At 41.8% G+C, this 21,677-nt stretch overlaps 3 protein-coding genes across 3 annotated transcripts; 1 reads left to right on the forward strand and 2 right to left on the reverse strand.

Annotated features, from left to right (window-relative positions):
- Positions 1–961: 961 nt before the first annotated feature.
- On the forward strand, positions 962–7,956 carry LOC139546526 (secretin receptor-like). The gene is made up of 13 exons (XM_071355009.1): positions 962–1,553; positions 1,853–1,967; positions 3,091–3,186; positions 3,457–3,560; positions 4,854–4,963; positions 5,210–5,342; positions 5,670–5,823; positions 6,009–6,069; positions 6,166–6,235; positions 6,324–6,415; positions 6,524–6,650; positions 6,990–7,031; positions 7,135–7,956. The coding sequence occupies exons 1-13, from the start codon at positions 1,434–1,436 to the stop codon at positions 7,297–7,299; spliced, it is 1,389 nt and encodes a 462-aa protein (XP_071211110.1). The 5' UTR covers positions 962–1,433; the 3' UTR covers positions 7,300–7,956.
- Positions 7,957–8,044: 88 nt separating this feature from the next.
- On the reverse strand, positions 8,045–10,208 carry tmem37 (transmembrane protein 37). Its single transcript, XM_071356143.1, has 3 exons — positions 10,205–10,208; positions 9,813–9,865; positions 8,045–9,033 (listed from the first exon to the last, which is right to left on the reverse strand). The coding sequence occupies exons 1-3, from the start codon at positions 10,206–10,208 to the stop codon at positions 8,503–8,505; spliced, it is 588 nt and encodes a 195-aa protein (XP_071212244.1). The 3' UTR covers positions 8,045–8,502.
- A 3,841-nt stretch (positions 10,209–14,049) lies between these two features.
- Positions 14,050–19,471, reverse strand: dbi (diazepam binding inhibitor (GABA receptor modulator, acyl-CoA binding protein)). The gene is made up of 4 exons (XM_071355018.1): positions 18,777–19,471; positions 16,183–16,300; positions 16,018–16,080; positions 14,050–14,590 (listed from the first exon to the last, which is right to left on the reverse strand). The coding sequence occupies exons 1-4, from the start codon at positions 18,783–18,785 to the stop codon at positions 14,517–14,519; spliced, it is 264 nt and encodes an 87-aa protein (XP_071211119.1). The 5' UTR covers positions 18,786–19,471; the 3' UTR covers positions 14,050–14,516.
- Between the last annotated feature and the right edge of the window lie 2,206 nt (positions 19,472–21,677).

Raw genomic sequence — 21,677 nt, forward strand, 5'->3', positions numbered from 1 at the left:
TGGAGGTGCAGAAGACCCAGGCAGCCACTTCCTCATACCAGCAGTACTCTCCCTCTAGATGGATTTAAAGCTGATCTGCAAATTATCTATATATTGTACAATGGAAAAGTCCACAATATGGCTGTAGAAGAAAGGGGCAAGTGACTTTGTGGTTTTTAAAACACATATTCCCATGTTTCTTCTTCCTCTAAATCTAAACCACACAAAGTTTCAGTATTCTGATCTTTAGATCCAGGGTTCAGCACCTCACACATACCAAACAGCTTTTACAGATGTAGGATCTTAGTTTAATCACTCTTGTTGCTGGGAATGTTCTTGCATAACAGGAACTATAAACGTGTAGTGTATCTGTGTTTTTAAAAGGCTCCTAAAGTTTGTAATTTCCACTTTGAAATGTCAGACTTGATTTGCTCTATCAAAAACTGTATCAACTACTACAAAAATGTCCATTAATTATAATCCACACAATAATTTACTTTTCCTGTTGCTCCAGGATTATTTTCTTGCTGTAGCAGACTGGCTCAAATTAAGATCATACATCTGTAAATCAAACCAATGCCCTTCAGTTAATTGTCTCCAGAGATATAACAATCCTAAACCTGTCTTTAAGAGTGGAGGCAGACCCTGAAAGGATCTGATTTATACCGGTCCACAGCTTTACCAAACACCCAGCACCATGTTCCTTCTGTCCATCCCCAGTATTCGGCCAGAAAAAAATCGATTTGATCTTAATTGACCCAGTGAGTCTAGATAACGCTGACATGCTTGTTTATCCCCCTGGCAAGCCTTGTGCTGCTTATCATACATGTACAACAGCAAACACTGCAGAGATGTGATACCAGGTGACACTTTTACTACCCGTACACTTCACTGTTGTGTTTTGTAAACACCACTCAGAGGTGTCGTATGGGTACTATAAGGTGTGTTTGAGCGAGTTCGAGTGCGGTGGACAGGCGCTGAGAGTCAACTGAGAGTTTACTTTCACGATTTACTTGAATGTTCACATGAGATGAAATGAATATGCCAGAGACAGAAACAGTTCTTTAGAATGTATATAAACTACAACTCTGGTAGGATAAAACGAATTATACAATTTGGAAATTCAAATATTTATAATTTAGCAATTTCCAGGTAAGATAAAACCTGTATCCTAAATGGATGTGACCAGACAGTGACAGCCGTGCGCAGTGAGCAGTAGGCGGGGTCTACAGAAAAGGGATTATCTATTTTACGCTGCATCTGAAGTTTACAGTTTTGTGTAAATCAGGGTTGAGATAACCAGGACAAGACACTGTCACCTGCTTTCAGGACTTAGGCACCGAATAACTCTCTGCTTCGGTCAAGTAATATTCCTGGAATTTTCTATTGATATATTTTTGTCCAGGTTACCATTGCGCACCTGAATTGTCCCTCCTAGCGGATTCCGTATATATATGTATATTTGTTTATTTTATTTCTCAGTTTGTCTTGGCAATACCATAGCTGCAATGAGGATAAACAGACAATTGCATAGGTTTGTGTTTATAGCAGCTCTTCTCGACTTCTCTTCCAATGTGAGTGATATTCAAATGTGCTCCAATTCCTCCTAATTATTTGATAATGAATGGATGTGTGTATATATCATGATCATGAAATGGAAAATGATAGTAGCCTAAACTATAATTGTCGCTGTCTCAACATAAATTCCTCTGAAAATGCAAAATATTATTCATTGTATTTTTTAAAAGTTTAGTTTAGGGCGAGAGAATGGCATGCAGCACATTTTGATAAAGGCATATGGCTATACCCTTTCTAAATCGAAAGAAATATACTACAACACAGAATGCGATGCCGTTTAAAATCATGTTTGAAGGTGAAGGCCATTCCTCCAGAATGTGACCCGGACTACATCTTACTCCAAGATGAGTTGAGCTGCTTCAAGGATCTGTTCAAGATCAACATCAGCCAGGCTGACTCTCAACAACCAGGCAAGTCAGTCATTCTATGGGCATCATGTTTAGCCATTAATGTAATCTACACAGAGGAAGAAAAGTTCAAAGAGGGGCCAGGAAAACAGCTTAGATAACAGCACATCCGTACACCACAAATCACGTCCAATGAAGAGGGAGTGGTGATGGAGAGTGATGGAGAGTTTTGGAGGCAGCAGTGAGTCTACTCTGGTAACCAGATCAGCCAAACGCTTCTCTCCTCTGCTATATGTGGAATCTGGTGGTCTTAGTGCCCTGATAAACACATATCTGTGCTGGGAGCCCCGGGGTCATTAATATGGGAGGCGAAGCAATGTTCTTTTACCCTTTATTTTAAGGCTAGTAGCATAACACATTGGCTTATTGGATTTAGGATGCTGAAAACCTCATGTTACCATGGTTTCATGCTGGTGAGAAGGAGAGAAGGCTGTGAGAAATACAATGCAAATGGTTGATTGAAGTGGTTAGCACTATCACACAATTGACATTTCTGATATTCCATTTGGCGAAAGAGTATGATTTGCCCTCAGATTGGCTTTAGGAAGAAAACAATTAGATAAAACATTGGACAGACAGACTAAGAGAGCGATACCTAGTCAGTTGTACAACTGAATGCATTCAATTGAAATGTGTCTTCTGCGTTTAATCCATCCCCTCTGAGTCAGAGAGGTGCAGAGGGCTGCCTTAATCGACAGCCACGTCTTCGGCAGACGGGAAACAGTGGGTTAACTTCCTTGCTCAGGGCAGAACGACCTTGGCAGCTCGGAGATTCGATCCAGCAACCTTTCGGTTTACTGGTCCAACGCTCCCACCCGCCAGGCTACCTGCCGTCCCGAGAGAGACAGATAGAACACCTGTCCTTTTCTATCTCTTCCACTTCCACAGCCCATATGGTACCTGGGCCTAAGGGCTGCCAGACAAGCCAAGGTGATTTGGCAAATGGATGGTGATTTTAGAAAGGGACTTCCTATAACAGTAACAAGAGGCATATTGTGCTGGCAGCCAAATGTGTCAGGATTTGTGGTATACTGTGAGAGCGATGGAATTGTTCAGCCTCCCTTGTGGAATGAATGAAGAGAACCTTTAGAATACCTGTGAATGACACCCATTATGTCTCCTGTAGAGTGCCGAGGTTTGTGGGACCACCTGAACTGCTGGCCTCATGCTGATGTGGGAGAGACTGTGTCACAGCCATGTCCCAGATTCCTCCGCACCACAGGTATGCCCACATACATGACTAAGCATTCCAAGGACACCTTAACAGTTACACATTAGAACATCATCAGACACATCCATATTCAAGGTTGATGATTGTAAATGGCTTTTGTATGTCAGGTATTATGTAATGCCTGTGTAGTTTAGGCATTATTACAGGATAAACAGTATCCCAGCGGGAAAAAGCGGTTGCAATGATGGGTAATGGTCAAGATTGTAAAATAACGTTATTTAGATCTATTCTTTAGCAAACCAGTGTTCTCTCCTCTCACAGGCAGAGTATACAGGAACTGCACAGAGCACGGCTGGACTGAACCGTTTCCTCCACATGAGATAGCCTGCGAGTATGCCTTTGAGACCCTCACCTTCCCTTTTGAGGTAGGATGATGTGATTCGTACCTGGTTCCACGAGGCGGCTAAAGGCGGCTTAGCCCCTCAGTTCAGTTTTAGTTTTATGTCTCTATATAAAAATAGCAGTTCAAATTATTGAGTGACAGGTTGGGCATGTTCTAGTTAGTTAAATGTTGGGTAACTCAAGGGGAGGCTGTATCTGAGCCTGGTAGACCTCACCTGTGCTTTATTGGTTAAGATAGGTTTTGCCTGATGAGAGGCTTTTTCTTTAGAATGCTGCCATTTTGAAGTCAGAACTTTGTATAGCCTGGCCTATTTGTAAATTTCACCGTCATCTTTGAAATACCAGCGCTGTGTAAATAAATCTAACACTCATTTGCACCTCTACCTGCCTGCCTCCTGCTGAATCTTTGTCCTAATGACTGCTAGAAGGCCATTATTTTATGCTGATACAGTGCAGAGGAGATAGGCTATGGATTTCGCGCCAACCTGTCACTTCAAAAGTGCTCAATGATCTCGGAGTCTCTGCATTTGAACATTATGTTTATTGTGGTATAGCGTGATATAAGCAGAATTCTGTGGGATATGCCCCTCAGGAATGATGTGAATCCACAGGTGTGCTAAGTCCCAATACTCTTTAATGACCTCATATCGTGTGTTTCCTCCCGTAGGATCTGTTCACTGAAAATACTGTATAGGTTAAGCATTTTGATAGGCTGGCACTCAGTTCTTCTACAGTGGTGCATGTCTTTTTGGCAATATCATCAGCCTGGGCGAGAGTCAGTGGATATGGGTGCACAATAAAACCTATGATTTGATTTGATTTATAACATTTCAGTGTCCTGGGGTGAAGTAAACCTATTATTATTATTTGTAGTAATTTAGGAACAGATTATGACCGAGTGTTGTATTTGGACTAGTTGCAGGTGGAATAAAAGAGTAAATCACAGTGTGAAATGTTCTGGTTCTGCTCAGAACTCCTCTTCCCAGTCTGTTCCGAGTGGTCTTCCTGCTGGGTGGACAGCAGTGCTTAACTACAGTGATTTAAGAGACAGATAGTAACGACATGGTCCAAACCCCCACTCTCTCTTTTTCTGTTAGGCCAGGACACTCTGTCCACCCTTACACATCTCTTTCTTTCTTTCTCTCTCTCTCACTCTGACTAGGTATCCCCCTTTCCCTTTCCCTCTCTCTCTCTGACTCTCTTTCTCTATTTCAATCGCTCTCTCTGACTGAAAAAGTCCCAACTCATACATTCATAAACTCAAAGTGCTTATAATATGCCCTTTTGGATGAACAGTGTTGTTTCTGCTTCCCCAGGCACCCAGGTCCCATGGCTACTTCCTCTATGTGCAAGTCATGTACTCGGTGGGCTATGCTATCTCTACTGCGTCTCTTACCATCGCCACTGCCACACTCTGTCTGTTCAGGTGAGTATAGTTGGGGGCCGTCCAAGTGATTTATACTTGTAGTAGATCATAAATTGTTCTGCTCATCCCTTAACATTAGGAATGACTTTTACCACTTCTCCATTTGTCTAAATTGCTTGTCTATGTCAACTGTTTATCTTAATCTGCTGTCTTCACTGTGTCCACTGCATGTACAAGGGTCAATGGATGAAATTATGAATATATGTATTTTATTCTATCTCTCTGTGTCCTTGGTCTTCCCCCAAGGAGGCTCCACTGCACCCGTAACTACGTCCACATCCAACTGTTTCTCTCCTTCATCCTCCGAGCCGCCTTCATCTTCATCAGAGATGCTGTGCTCTTCGCCTCTGATGACCACTTCCACTGTGACTCCTATCCGGTGCCTACTACCAATCACTATTAATCCCTTCATAACATTTATTACCCAGTGACTCCTAATCACTGACTGCCACCCCGTCAATCACCCAATTACTAAACCAGACAATCAGACCATAATTATGTTCAATCAGCCAGTCAATCAATACAAAAACTTCAAATCACGCTTGCAATCTCAATTTTATTACGTACATGCATTAATCATATAACATTCATCTATATATAGAAACCCCTTAGAAGAAGAAGACAAGGCTCACTCACGTCCTCCCCTTCCTTCCGGTTGAGTTGACTTATCCTCCTGCCTGTCTCGGTCCTCTGTCGCCCTCCACAGGTCAGCTGTAAGATTGCAACAACGTTCTCCAACTACTGCATCATGGCCAACTACAGCTGGCTGCTGGCCGAGGGACACTACCTGTACAGCCTGGTCAGTGTCTCCCTCTTCTCCCAGAAGAGGCACCTCAGGTGGTACATCGTCCTGGGCTGGGGTAAGCCTGTTTTACTTTAGCAAACTTAAATTAACAAGACTGAAGTACAAGTTTGCTAAAGTAAAAGATTATACCATTGATTTTGGCTATGTACATCTGTCCACTCAATTGGACTGTCTGGGAGCTCTGACATCATCTATTTTCTGTCTTTTCCTATTCCATTGTCTGACTGTTTGCCTCTACAGGTTCCCCAATGGTCGTTATAGTAGCCTGGAGTTTGGCAAAATATACCCAGGAGAATGAAGGGTAGGTTATGTCTGTATTCAAGTATCTATGTAATAATGCTTACATGCTCCACACATATAGAGTGTGTGTGTATTCTCTCTCCCCCTGGTTTTAAAGGTGCTGGGAGAGGAGGGGACACGAGGGGATCTGGTGGATTCTCAGAGTTCCTGTTCTCCTCTTCATCGTTGTGAGTTCTGCCATAACCTTTGACCCCATAAGCTAATTTGTGATTTTCTGTTAGTCAGCACCTCACTCAAAATCTGTCTCTTACGCAGGTTAACTTGCTGTTTTTTCTGAGTATCATAAGAATCCTGGTGGCCAAGTTGAGGACCCAGGAAATGCATAGAAATGAGTTGAACCAGTATAGGTGAGTTACATATTATTATTTTTGACCAAAAGCTATTTAATACCTACAGAACAAAACACTTTTGTCATGTTGATGATATCTTATGTACTTGTAAATATTTATTTTCAGGAGGCTTGCTAAGTCCACCGTTCTCCTGGTATCTCTCTTTGGTTTGCACTACGTCCTCTTTGCATTCCTCCCACATAAAGTCAGTGAAATATGGAACTTTATCGAGCTGGCTTTTGCTTCCACTCAGGTACTGTAGTACCTGTATTGTACTGTACTGTCATACAGTATATCCCTGCTACAAACTTTCAGTGTATCTACTTTTTGGTATACAGTGAGTAAAAAAATATGTTTTATTGTCACACACCAGATAGGTGCAGTGAAATGTGTTGTTTTATAGGGTCAGTCATAGTGGTATGGCACCCCTGGAGAAAATTAGGGTTACATCAACAGATTTTTCACCTTGTCAGCTAGGGTGTGCGAACCAGCGACCTTTCGGTTACTAGCTCAACATTTTAACCGCTATGCTATTTTCCGCACATTTAGTTTAGTTTACTTAACCCTTTGTCTGTGCTCTGTCCTATTCTAGGGGTTTGTAGTAGCAGTTCTATATTGTTTTCTGAATGGAGAGGTAAGTTGACAACCACACAGTCAATGTCCAGTAGTAGATTATTGAGGATAGAGAGAGGGGATTGGCTGACCCTGGCTGTTGACCTTTGACACCCTATCCCCAGGTTCAGTATGAGGTTCAGAGGAGGTGGAGGCGATGGAGGCTAAAGCAGCATCTACCTGGGGAGGCCAGGTGCCAACATGGCTCCATGAGTCAGAGTGTAGGGGCCCATACCCAGGTCTCCTTCCTGACCCGGGGACCCTCCACACGCCATTCTAGTCTGGTGTAGCACATCCAGTCACTCCTCACTACCTATACTGTACCTACGAGGCTTTGTCAATGGATAGGTGCCATGTGTGTTCCACAGTCTATCTGTGACATTCTGACATTCCTGTTTGACTCTTGAAGGATGAGGCCTCCTTTTTCTTTTTTTTCTGTTGAGTGTATATGATCTTTGACCGGCATGGCATTTAGTGACAGGACTGGATCTTTGGTTGTGGGGTCAAAACGCTGACAACCTTTCTGTGCATGGGTTTGCTATTCTGACCTTTCCTCATCCTCACCTGCAGGCACGCATGGCACACACACTGCATGACTATCAGGAATGAAAGAGACTCGTGCCTGCACCTACCTATTGTACAATTGTCAATATGACCAGGTATTCTAAAGGACCATGTGGACATGCTTAATTTTATTTATTGGCTTTCTAACATGTATATTCCAAGTGTTACATACGATATGTGTATGTTTAACCATGAATACAAGAGCTGTTGTAAAGTTTAAAGGAATTTGTGTGAATGTGTTGGTGACAGTTCCTAGAATCAATTTAACCATGCTATGTTAGTTATATTACGTGTGCTTCACACAGGATCAATGATGGTACGACTTGATGGCAATGAGAAAATCAACTCTCACAATAAATGTCATAAATGTATTTCAAAAGTCATTATCCTTCCTATCTCTTACTGGGCTGTTTAATCCATTACCACTGGCATACATCCTCTAGCTATGAGGCCAAGGTTAAAAGGAAGTTACACATTAGTTACTACGCTCAGTGTAACTAAGAAAAACATATGTTGTAAAAAAAAAAAAAATCTACACAATCCAGAGCTGTATTTCCACAAAACAATGAAGATGATTTGACTGCATATAGACAGGCAGACGTCGTTGTTTACTGTTCCCAGTATGTGCTATTAACAAGCTGCACATGCACAAGGCCTTGAGGGATTCATACACACAGCTGATTCATTCCAATAGACCCTGTTACATCTCAGGCACTGTGACACCCATGGATGCAGAGATGTCCTGATGTCCACTATACTCCACAGTCCTCAACCCTGGGCGTAACCCTAAACCTAATCCCAACAGGAAATCACTGTTCCTGGGACGTCTGCGTGTTTGGAATATGAAAATGCCTTCTGCCGTACTGCTGTAGCTGGACACTGCTGGACTCCTTGTGCTCTTTCACCTCTAGCATTTCCCCAGGCGGCCTCTAGGTGGTGCCTGCAGGGCCATGTGATGGATGTGGCGCTGCCATGCCGTTGAGGAAGAGCAGGAAGACTGCGGTAAACTGGCACCAGAAGGTAAGTGTGAAGCCCAAAGGAGAGGCCTGCTGCCGGAGCAGAGACACCAACACCACCACTCCCCCTGCCGACAGCGCCACCGTCACAAGCACCAGAGCTGACCCCAGGCCCCACCGCCAGCCCGAGTCCCGGTCCTCACTCACCTGCGATATGACCAGCAACTCCAGGCCAAAGATGGCTCCCGCCACAGCCAGGAAGACCATAGAGTGACCCAGGCCCAGGCCGACCGCCACCCCAGATACACCTAGGTGGGTGGTGCAGTTAGGTGAGGCTGTTCGTTCCACCACTGCCTCCAGGCCCGCCAGCAACCGGTGTCCATCGCACACAGCTATGGAGGAGAGGACAATGGCCAGGGCCGTGCAGAGGATGATCAGGCTGCGGGGCAACACCTCCAGGAAGAAAGGCCGGGCCTTCCTCTGTCGGGGTGCTCCTACTGGGACCTACAGAAAGGGGATTTAGTGAATTTGGGGATTCAAATTATGCAGGTACAGAGTACAGTACCGACCTGTGTGACTTGGACAGAGACAAAGACACAGGGCAATATGTGACCACAGGGACATGTCTTAAACTCCACTGTAAGTAAATCTATCTGGAGTCCCGAACCCAGTAACCTTGGTAAAGCTGCTCTCCAGCAGAGTTTGAATCAGTAGATTAAGAAGAAACTTGGGCTTGAGTAGCAGATCCAGCTGTGTAGAATACAATGGGTGCATTCATTCATGTGAATTAAGACTGTAAGCATATAAGGGAACAAATAACAGGCTATTGTGTTAGTGTGACTTGCGTCAGCTCCTTGATAGCCCATCTGCCTATATTTCATTGACATATTTGTCTACTGAGTTTTTCTTAATTGATTATTCACTCAAATAAGTCTGTCACACATCACACAAAGAGTAAAGGTTTGGGAACATCAAAACAGAGAGCAGGGAGGTCCTGAGAGGATTATGTGGGCTATGTGAGAGAGTTGGAATGAGGTGATCATAAAATGAATGTATGAGAGAAAGTCTCTGAGTCTGTTGTTTCAATGCTAATGCACTAACACAAGCAACCACATCGGTAATGACAGAACACTGAATATCACTGAAGAAATAAACATCATGGACATGATACCATTGACAATCTGGCAAAAACAGATGTAATCCTACTTATTTAGAAGCATGTATATGATTTACAAGCAAATCTAACAACAGTCATTATAATTTTAAAAAACATGACTATTTACCTTTATCTGAATAGCGGTCATGGTGTTGTACTCCACTTGACCGAGAGGCAAAACTGGCAGCGGAAAAGATGTGTTCACTTCAAATATCAGACAGAATTGATTGACTCTCCCCCCTGTAGTTATTAGAAGTCTGGTTACGGGATACTCTGCTATCGCCAGGAGTAGCAGACAGGAAGGAAGAATGTTCCTTCCATGACAGCACAGAGATTTATACGCCGCGAGTATGGCCATTGTTGAGATTCCCAATCCCACACCATTACTAATATATACATGTAGGCCTACCCATTGTTGATATTCCCAATCCCACACCATTACTAATTTATACATGTAGGCCTACCCATTGTTGAGATTACTAATCCCACACTATTACTAATATATACATGTAGGCCTACCCATTGTTGCGATTCCCAATCCCACACCATTAGTAATTTATACATGTAGGCCTACCATTGTTGAGATTACTAATCCCACACTATTACTAATATATACATGTAGGCTTACCCAATTATTGCATGAACAACTCTTCTCTACTGAGAAATGTTGTCTCAAACTGTGAGAAAGCAGTGCAAAGCTCAATATGCCTCCTGAACTAATATGAGCTAATCATTGCTACAAAAAGTATAATGATCTTGTGAAACTGCCAGATGCATTATGCAAGAAACGATAAGCTACAAGTGCCAAGTGTTGTTTCTCAGTGACCATTGGCCCTGGGACATGGTGCGAGGTGGAAAAAAACTACCTGGAAAATTGACAAAGTATTCTTCTTGATTTCTGAGTTTATGGGTCAAAGACGAGACGTGTACATTTGGTGTCCAGAGGCCATTCATTTAACATAAAAAGATAAATATGTATAAATATAATATTAAATCACTCAACTCTTACCCTTCTTTTGACCCAGAAATATTTGTGTTGCAAGCTATTAAATTAAGGGAGTTATTGAGCTTCTAATTGTCAAAATGTCCTTCAGTGTAACTGACCAGGTTAAAATTCTAATGACAAAAGTGTTTTTAAAATGTAGAAATTCATCCTAAAAATATAAATGAACACCCATGGCATAATTGTGTTAGTGTTTGCAACAATATATAGAATAATGGGCAACATACTCTATCTAAAAAATATTTTAAAACTTGAATAACTTTTGTCCGTACTTTTGTGCTTCATCAATGTCATTCAGTATAACAAAGATAAAACGCCATTTTTAAGCATTTCACATGATGGTAAGACCCATTGAAGACCATCTATCAATGTGATGAGGTGAGTAAATCTCTCTGAAATATTTGATGATTTCACCTTTTCACCCTCTAGTAACCTTTGTAACAAAAATGCATGTCCTTCAGTACAACACAGAAAACATAATTTTAATGTTATTATTTTATAAAAAGCTATATTCAATATAAAAAGTAAGAATAATCTTTATAGGTCAAGGTCATTACTTTATATTGGTGGCCAAGGAACTGCCTGTTAAATATGTTTATGTATGTGTAACGGATGTGAAATGGCTAGCTAGTTAGCGGGTACGCGCTAGTAGCATTTCAATCAGTTACGTCACTTGCTCTGAAACCAATATGTAGTGTTGCCCCTTGCTCTGCAAGGGCCGTGGCTTTTGTGGAGCGATGGGTAACGATGCTTCGTGGGCGACCGTTGTTGATGTGTGCAGAAGGTCCCTGGTTCGCGCCCGGGTCGGGGCGAGGGGACGACGTAAAGTTATACTGTTACATTGATGCTGTTGACCCGGATCACTGGTTGCTGCGGAAAAGGAGGAGGTTGAAAGGGGGGTGAGTGTAACGGATGTGAAATGGCTAGCTAGTTAGCGGGTACGCGCTAGTAGCATTTCAATCAGTTACGTCACTTGCTCTGAAACCAATATGTAGTGTTGCCCCTTGCTCTGCAAGGGCCGTGGCTTTTGTGGAGCGATGGGTAACGATGCTTCGTGGGCGACCGTTGTTGATGTGTGCAGAAGGTCCCTGGTTCGCGCCCGGGTCGGGGCGAGGGGACGGTTTAAAGTTATACTGTTACATATGAAATCTGTCCTTCTGTATCATGCTTTTGTCCAAAAGTTTCATGTTTATACCACAATGTCACCCGTTATGTTATGCTGAATGACAGTAGCTTTGCTATCCCATGTTTTCACTAGTTTACAACATTTAATCATGCAATTCATGAATACAAATGGATTGTGAATTATATTAGTTATTAGCTGCTTCACATTTGGGGCACTTTATGAAAAATCAAGACTGTACAAGTTTGAATTGAAGTAGTTTGATGGGCATTTGATGTAGCTATTTTGTGTAGGTATCTTGAAATTGTATTTGTGTACCTATAGAAATTGACCAGTTACAGTGTAACAACGCATAATTACAACATTAACTATCATGTAATAATCGTGTAATAATGCAACTTAATGCAACGTCAAGTGCTGCCGCAGATTATAGTAAAGTGATTATTATTAACATTAGCAATGAATTAGTAACAAAACATGTTTGAGAAAGGGAGAGGGAGTTGATTTAACTTTTAAACTTTGATTAAGTGTTATCATTGTATAGCCTACTATTAATAGACTACTAATAACATTTAATGGATGCAAATCCTATTCTGTGCCAGTGTCATAACTATTACATTTTCGTTTTTTAGCTATCAGAGAAGAAAGAAGGATGTCAAGCCTGATCATCCACCAATCCATACAATAACACAATCTGATGCTGAAAAAAAGAAGGAAAAATTTAGATTAAATAAGAGGAGCCGCAGTGAAAAAAATCTAACAAATTAATGTGGTAATGAATTTAACTCCAGTATCCACTGACGGAAACGCTTTTGAGCAGCCCCCTGAACAACTTGAAAAAGTACAACATGAATTTGCACCTACCGGAGCTAGAACAACCATCTGAGTCCTTGACTTCAGAACTAGAGCAATCCCTTGACCCTCAATCTCAAACACTGGAGCAACCACTTGCTTCCTCCACTCCAGAAAAAGTGAAAAGGGTATCAAAGTGTTGTAAGCGGCTGCAAAAGGAAAAACTAAAACTAAAGAAGAAAATTCTTCAACTGGAAATGCAACTAAAACAATCACAACAAAAAAGCAACAAATTACGAAAGGGCATGCAAAGGTCAAATAAATTAAAACGCAATCCAAGTTAAAAATACAGGCCACGAGGGAAAAAATATATATCTTTAGTGAGGAAAAGGTCATTGCATTTCTCAGTGGAGATGAAAATAGTTGCCTTCTCTCAGGGAAGATAGACACGGTCACGCAAATGAAGAAGGTTCAGAGGCGCATACTCATGAAATCTTTAAAAGAACTCCATGCAGAGTACAATTCAGAGGTGGGTGGGACACTCACTGTCATACACAGTTTTTACAACTGCGGCCATTTTACATTACAAAGCCGAAGGCACATGACCACAACACCTGTGCGTGTCTCTATCACGAGAATGTGAAACACCTAGTTGACAGGTTGAGCCAGAGCGAGTTGCTGAAAACCTCAAGCGTTTCCGAGTTACTGTCTTCCATTATGTGATCTCAAGAACAAGCAATGCATGTACCGTGTTTGTGCAAAGTGTTGTTATGAGTGTCATTCAGTGTAACAAAATAGTGTCATACAGTATAACACCAGTATTTTATATTAAAATACAATAACTTTGTTTTGTTGACTCAGAGACAAAACAAATCTCATAGGATGAAGTGAAAGATATTTTCATAGATTTTAGATTTTTTTTCAGTGTAAGGCAAAAAGTTTTTGTTAGAAACCTTCAACAAATTTTGAGTTGTACCCGTGACACATCAAATATGTGGTATTCAAAATAAAATGATTTTTTTCCCTGGGTAGTTATATTCCTGCCAGTCTAAGCATGGATATATAACCTTGTGATTATAAAGATTTTTTATTTATTTTTTATAACACTTAAGTGTTTTACTGAATTACATTTTACTAGGGTAAAAAATTATAGGCTTTATTCTTGAATATAACAGCATAGGTGACACTCCACTGAACATAAAAAAAGCCTTTTAAGGAATTGTAATTGCTGTTTTATTTTTTTGCTACTTTGAAAACCTTATACGTCTTTGACCCTTATACATTTTCTGAATATACAAATGTTTTCAATGTGCAAAGGGGCACAGTTGTGAGTGACAAGGGGCACAGTTGTGAGTGACAAAGTGTACATTTTGTGGTTTACTGAGTATGTGATGCAAGGCAAATTATATAATCTCCTCTCATAAAATAACCAAGCTTGACAACAGAAAAGTTAAAACAAATGTAAACTTTATGGAGGTTGTGGGCTGAACAACCAGTTGAGAACATTCACTAGGAAGTTGATGGTGGAGGACGGTTTGTCCCTGTACGTAGCGGCGGCTTGTTGCTCCTGTATTCTTAGTGCAATGCACAGTAGCAAACATTCCTGGGTAAAACGCATATGTCATTTGAAGTGTGCTTGATTTAGGTAGTTCTGTACAATGGAACCATTTGAATAGTCCAACAAATGCAAACTCCAACCACCCTTGCACATACCTCAGCTAAACCAAGTTACTTCAGCTAAACCAAGTGCACCGCTAGAATTACAAAGGATTTGACATATGCATTTTCCCCAGGTCTTGTAGAAAAGGGCATACTCGTTGGGATTAAGGCACCTCACAGGGACGAGGTGTGGGCTGACCACAGAGGTCAAGGTTCTACACTGCCAGCGGTCGGCCCGGTCAGTCAGTCATTTATTAGACTCCGTACTTCCCTTTCAGTTCCTCTACCAAGGCAATGTACTCCTTCCTGGCATCCTCTTTGCTCTTCCCTATGGGAGTCAAGTAAGAAAAGGAAACACATTTATTTAACAATGAGTTACTGTTTAAGAACTGTCTGTCTCAACCAGTATACTTTATGACAGTGTAAATGCATTGAGGTGAGGAGATCCACAGCTGTGTAACACTGATCCAAATTTAGGTGAAGCTCATCACTAAGCTAAGGACTCTGGGACTAAACACCTCCCTCTGCAACTGGATCCTGGACTTCCTGACGGGCCGCCCCCAGGTGGTAAGAGTAGGCAACTACACGTCTGCCACGCTGATCCTTATCACTGGGGCCCCTCAAGGGTGTGTACTTAGTCCCCTCCTGTATTCCATGTTCACCCACGACTGCGTGGCCAAACACGACTCCAACATCATCATTAAGTTTGCTGACGACACAACAGTGGTAGGCCTGACCACTGACAACGATGAGACGGCCTATAGGGAGGAGGTCAGAGAACTGGCAGTGTGGTGCCAGGACAACAACCTTTCCCTCAATGTGAGCAAAACAAAGGAGATGATCGTGGACTTCAGGAAAAGGCGGGCCGAACAGGCCCCCATTAACATCGACGGGGCTGTATTGGAGCGGGTCGAGAGTTTCAAGTTCCTTGGTGTCCACATCACCAACGAACTATCATGGTCCAAACACACCAAGACAGTTGTGAAGAGGGCACGACAAAACCTTTTCCCCCGTCAGGAGACTGAAAAGATTTGTCATGGGCCCCCAGATCCTCAAAAGGTTCTACAGCTGCACCATCGAAAGCATCCTGACCGGTTGCATCACTGCCTGGTATGGCAACTGCTCGGCATCTGACCGTAAGGCGCTACAGAGGGTAGTGCAAACGGCCCAGTACATCACTGGGGCCAAGCTTCCTGCCATCCAGGACCTATATAATAGGCGGTGTCAGAGGAAAGCTCATAAAATTGTCAGAGACTCCAGTCCCCCAAGTTATAGACTGTTTTCTCTGCTACTGTACGGCAAGCGGTACCGGAGTGCCAAGTCTACGACCAAAAGGCTCCTCAACAGCTTCTACCCCCAAGCAATTCATAAAAATTGCCACCGGACAATTTACATTGACCCCCCTCTTGTACACTGCTGCTACTTGCTGTTTGTTTGCTACCGATGCATAGTCACTTCGCCCCACCTACATGTACAGATTACCTCAACTAGCCTGCACACTGACTTGGTACCGGTGCCTCCTGTAAATAGCCTCGTTATTGTTATGGTGTTACTTTTTATTATTACTTTTTATTTGAGCCTACTTTGTAAATATTTTATTCTTCTTGAACTGCACTGTTGGTTAAGGGCTTGTAAGTAAGCATTTCACGGTAAAGTCTACACTTGTTGTATTCAGCGCATGTGGCAAATAAAGTTTGATTTGATTTGAGCAGCGCTCTCTACAGGCTAAATGAGGAAGGACTACAGGAAACACACCTTTCTCCTTCTCCCAGGCGTCCCACTTGGCTTTCCCAGTGAAATCCAGCATCCCAGGACGAGCTTCAGAAACAAAGAAAAACACACACAATCAACAGACTATACAATGAGACTTCTAGAATGGAGGGGTATCACAAAGCACAGTAAGGACGCCGACTGGCTTACTGGTGTTGACGTCGCCCACTTTGGCCTGTTTGAACAGAGCGTAGACCCTGAGCATCTCCGCATCGGCTGGCTTAGCCTTCAGCTGCTTCACCTCCTCTGCAGCCTTATCAAAATCTGCCTGGATGGAGGGGAAGCAAAATATGCAGTTAAAGTCAGCTAAACATGCGCATGAAAATTGCTGCTCCCAAGTTAAATACGTTATATGATGGACAGGTTCCTGTACAGTGTCATTAGAAAATGGCAGCAACCTTACAGTAGAATGAGCAGATCTATGTCTGAAAAGGGTTAAGCTAGATCAGGGATAAGCAACTTTGATGGGGGTGGGGCCACAAAAAATCTGAACTCATCATGAGGGTCCGCAGTTGCTCATGGGTAAGTGCATTGATCAGAAAACCAGTCAGTATCTGGTGTGACCACCATTTGCGTTATGCAGCGCGGCACATCTCCTTTGCATAGAGTTGATCAGACTTGATTGTGGCCTATGGAATTGTGTCCCACTCCTCTTTAATGGCTGTGTGAAGTTACTGGATATTGGCTAAAACTGGAACAAGCTGTTGTACACATCAACCCAGAGCATCCCAAACATGCTCAATGGGTGACATGTCTGGTGAGTATGCAGGCCATGGAAGAACTAGGTCATTTTCAGATTTCAGGAATTGTGTACAGATCCTTGCAACATGGGGCAGTGCATTATCATGCTGAAACATGAGGTGATGGCGGTGTATGAATGGCACGACAATGGGCCTCAAGATCTCATCATGGTATCTCTGTGCATTCAAATTGATATCGATAAAATGCAGTTGTGTTTGTTGTCCGCAGCTTATGCCTGCCTAAACTATAACCCCACCGCCACCATTGGGCACTCTGTTCACAACGATGCAAACCTATCACCCACACGACACCATACACGCTGTCTGCCATCTGCCCAGTAAAGTTGAAACCAGGATTAATCTGTGAAGAGCACGCTTCTCCAGCATGCCAGTGGCCATCGAAGGTGAGCATTTGCCCACTGAAGTCGGTTACGATGCTGAAATGCAGTCACGTCAAGACCCTGGTGAGGACGACGAGCATGCAGATGAGCTTCCCTGAGACTGTTTGACAGTTTGTGCAGAAATTGTTTGTTTGTACAAACACACAGTTTCATCAGCTCTCCGAGTGGCTCATCTCAGACCATCTCGCAGGTGAAGAAGACGGTTTGTGGAGATCCTGGGATGGTGTGGTTACACGTGGTCTGAAGTTGAGGCCAGTTGGATGTACTGCCAAATTCTCTAAAACAACATTGGAGGTGGCTTATGATTAGAGAAACTAACATTAAATTATCTGGCAACAGTTCTGGTGGACATTTCTGCAGTCAGCATGCCAATTGCACGCTCCCTCAAAACTTGAGACATCTGTGGCATTGTGTTGTGTGACAAAACTACACATTTTAGAGTGGTCTTTTATTGTCCCCAGAAGAAGGTGCACCTGTGTAATGATCATGCTGTTTAATCAGCTTCTTGATATGCCAAACCTGTCAGGTGGATGGACTACCTTGGCAAAGTCAAAATGCTCACTAACAGGGATGTAAACAAATTTGTTAACAAAATTTGAGATAAATATGTTTTTTGTGCATATGAACAATTTATGGGATCTTTTATTTCACATGTTGCGTTTATGTTTGTTTAGTGTACTATTCTAACTTGGAAGGAGGATCGATCCGAGGGGTGGTCCGTGGGCCGCCAGTTGCCCATCCCTGAGCTAGATAATCACTGGAGCAATTGATAGAGTCAGTGCTGGCATAAATTGAACTTTGATCTCATCTGGGTCCATTTTTCTTAGCCTACAGGCAGTAAAACCGCATCAAAGTCATGATGACATTATATATTGAGCAACTTGAGCCCAGAATGGCAGAACATAGAAACTGGCCTCAAAACCTTCGTTCAGGGCGCTTCTTGCCAAGAGTTATCCTGTTATGATGAAATAATTGAGCAAAACGCCAGTCAACGTTTGCTATAATAACTTTAACATGCTTCTTCTCACCAGGATAATATATAGGCAAGCAATGATATACAAACCAGGAGCGTGTTTTTAGTCCACACACAATCATCGCCTTGGGCTATGTCGAAAGCCGCTCCACACCCTTAAAGCAGGGTGACAGTTGTGGCAGACGCAATCCTCTGGTTTGGAAGTGAAATCAGACATTGAGCTGGCAAACAAATTAAACGGGGTCGTTTCATCGGGTGGGAGCATGGGAATGGCTCCGTTTAAAAAAAAGGCAATAAACGAGTTAGCGGAGTTTAATTCAAACTTGATACAAGACTGACGGGATCAACTAGTGGAGCCAAGTCAAGTGCCAGCTCCTTAGAATTAGTTATGCTAAATTCAAAGCAGGTTGGCTAAAACAATAATACTATTTTGTTATAGCTTATTTATTAGATAGCTAAACACAATTACGTTAACAGTGCTAACGGTAATGTTAGCTGACAAAGCCAAGTTGACACATGTTAACGAAAACATTGAAACTGAAAATCAACATAATAATATAGCTATGCATGTCATCATTGATTATGGTAACTACAATATAATACCCAAAACAATACAAATTGGATACATACCTCAGACATGATTTAAAATTCCTTTTGAAGACTCTTCGTACAGTCCTAGAACACCACTGGAGTCCACAGACCAGAAATAACGGAGTAGACAAAAAATATGCTTTAGTATGAAGATGTCTAAACTGCTTCTCCAATAGAAATCCCCGATCGGGCCAGAGATACTTTTGAGGAGATGGAAAACTCCAACCCCCATTGTGTACGTTGCCCATGCGTTGTCAATGGGACGCGCGGTGCATTTTGGGCGATTTTGGGAAACGCGCGCTCTTCAAGGAGTGAATGGGAGTCAATTGGGCGATAGCTAAAGTAAAAAAAAACATTAGCATGAATTTACTCAACAAGAAACATTACAAATCTTTTCCGAGATGTGAGATAATTAACTTGTTCTCTGTAATATCGTATAGCTTTGGAATCATTACATTTCGTATTTTCGAGGAAAATAGGCAGGTTTCTTGACTAATGCCGCGTACAAAACAACTGGGAATTCGGAAAAGAACGAGAGAAAAATCGTTTTGAACGGTCATCCAACTCGGAATTCCAAGTCGGAAACTAGGGCATCTTTCTAGAGCTCCGACTTTCCAACCTGAAGATCACTGACTTCATTAGTTCCCGGTTGTCTTGAAAGTACTGTGATACCGCAGAAAGGTAGAAACTGCTTCTCCAATAGAACTCCCCGATCACGGTTGTAGGTCATGTCATGGCTACGTTGGCTAGCTAAGCTCATGCGCAGAAAAACGTTTTCAGGTCTAACGGTCGTCTTGCGCCAAACTGCGCATGTGCAAGCCATCAAATCAAAATATTTTTGATAGGAAAACCTTGCAAAATACTTATTTACCATTATGAACACTACCTATGTTTTTGACATGAAAGATATACTATGTTACTATTGCAATGATAACAAGACCACTGAAATGATTGTGAATTTTGAATTGTGATTTTTTAAATTCTTGTTGCCAAATACTTCATACACACAAAAATTCCAAAATTATATACCAATTATTATTATTTTTTTAATTGAACTATTTTATTAAAACATTAACCCTTGTGAACAATAACAAGAATAACATTTTCCTAAATCATTACAATAAGATTTTTTCAGAGTGATTACAATTGCACTAGAATTGTTTATTTTTTTAAATTTTTTGTTTGTTTCAGTATTTTCTCGTTAATACCTGCGTTCTGTTTTGTATGATGTAAAAATGTAAATTGTTGACCTGTATTTTGAATAAATAAACATTTTTAAAAAAGCATGACCACATTAAACGCGATTGGTGGACACACGACAGTCTACTAGGTGAGGCGTAACACCACAGTTTATAACCCAGTTAATAAAACCCGTTTCTTTTAGTTACTTTTTTTCTCAACTCATTGCTATTACTTTCTAGCACGTCAAGCTAATTTACAGAGTAGGTAGCTAGGGCTCCCAAGTGGTGCAGCGGTCTAAGGCACTGCATCTCAATGCTGGAGGCGTCACAACAGACCCTGGTTCGATTCCAACTGGCTGTGGATGGGAGTCCTATATGGCGTGCATAATTGGCCCAGCGTCGTCTGGGTTAGGGTTTGACCGGGGTAGACAGTCATTGTAAATAAGAATTAACTGACTTGCCTTGTTAAAAACAGCTAGCTTGCTTTCTGGCCATGGATTGTGCACCTTCCATATTTAATTAGGAATTTGCCTTAAAAAACCTTAAGGTTAAGGACATTTTGATGTAAGATGTTTTATGCAACCGCGCCCTGGCTCCAAAGTGGCATCCACTGCATCTTGCCTAAGCTGCACGACCATCGCTCCTCCATATATTTATATGTACATATTCTTATATATTCCTTTACACTTGTGTGTATAAGGTAGTTGTTGTGAAATTGTTAGACTACTTGTTAGATATTACTGCATGGTCGGAACTAGAAGCACAAGCATTTCGCTACACTCGCATTAACATCTGCTAACCATGTGTATGTGACCAATAAAATTGTATTTGATTTGAATGTTGAGCATATGTACTATGATGGCTCTGTCATTCAATCATTAACAAGAAAAATGTGGTTTATCCAATATCAATTTCCTTAATTTCTTACGACTAAAAAATCTTATTCAATTGCTTCAACAGAATCTGGATGAACCTAAAGCATGTAACATTGAAAAAAGAATGAAAGAAGCTGCAACACCAAAGAAGTTGATTGCCAAGTTCTATCAAGAGTTGATTGAATCTCCACCTGATAGCTCAGAAGCTATCAAGAAAAATGGGAAACTGATCTCAAGGAAGAAATTGAAGAGAGCTATGTCACAGATATGTGAAAATGTTCATATTTGCTCGTACATCCTTATGTAACCTGTGTGAAATGGTGCTAGTGGTGTTTCAATCAGTGACGTCACTTGCTCTGAGACCTTTAAGTAGATAACCGTGTCTAGGAAGGCTGTTAGCCTAGCCAGCTATATGACGTTAGATTTGGACTGCCTCCCTGAGGCATCCCTCTCCCCAGCTTTACTAGCACGCTACAAGCTAGCTACAGTTGAAGTCGGAAGTTTACATACACCTTAGCCAAATACATTTAAACTCAGTTTTTCACAATTCCTAACATTTAATCCCAGTAAAAATTCCCTGCCTTAGGTCAGAGGATCACCACTTTATTTTAAGAATGTGAAATGTCAGAATAAGAGCGAAGATAATTATTTATTTCAGCTTTTATTTCTTTCATCACATTCCCAGTGGGTCATGAGTTTACATACACTCAATTAGTATTTGGTAGCATTGCCTTTAAATTGTTTAACTTGGGTCAAACGTTTCAGGTAGCCTTCCACAAGCTTCCCACAATAAGTTGGGTGAATTTTGGCCTATTCCTCCTGATAGAGCTGGTGTAACTGAGTCAGGTTTGTAGGCCTCCAAGCTTTAACTTCCTGACTGATGT

Source organism: Salvelinus alpinus, chromosome 20 (assembly GCF_045679555.1).
Source record: "Salvelinus alpinus chromosome 20, SLU_Salpinus.1, whole genome shotgun sequence".
In the NCBI taxonomy this organism is placed as follows: Eukaryota; Metazoa; Chordata; class Actinopteri; order Salmoniformes; family Salmonidae; genus Salvelinus; species Salvelinus alpinus.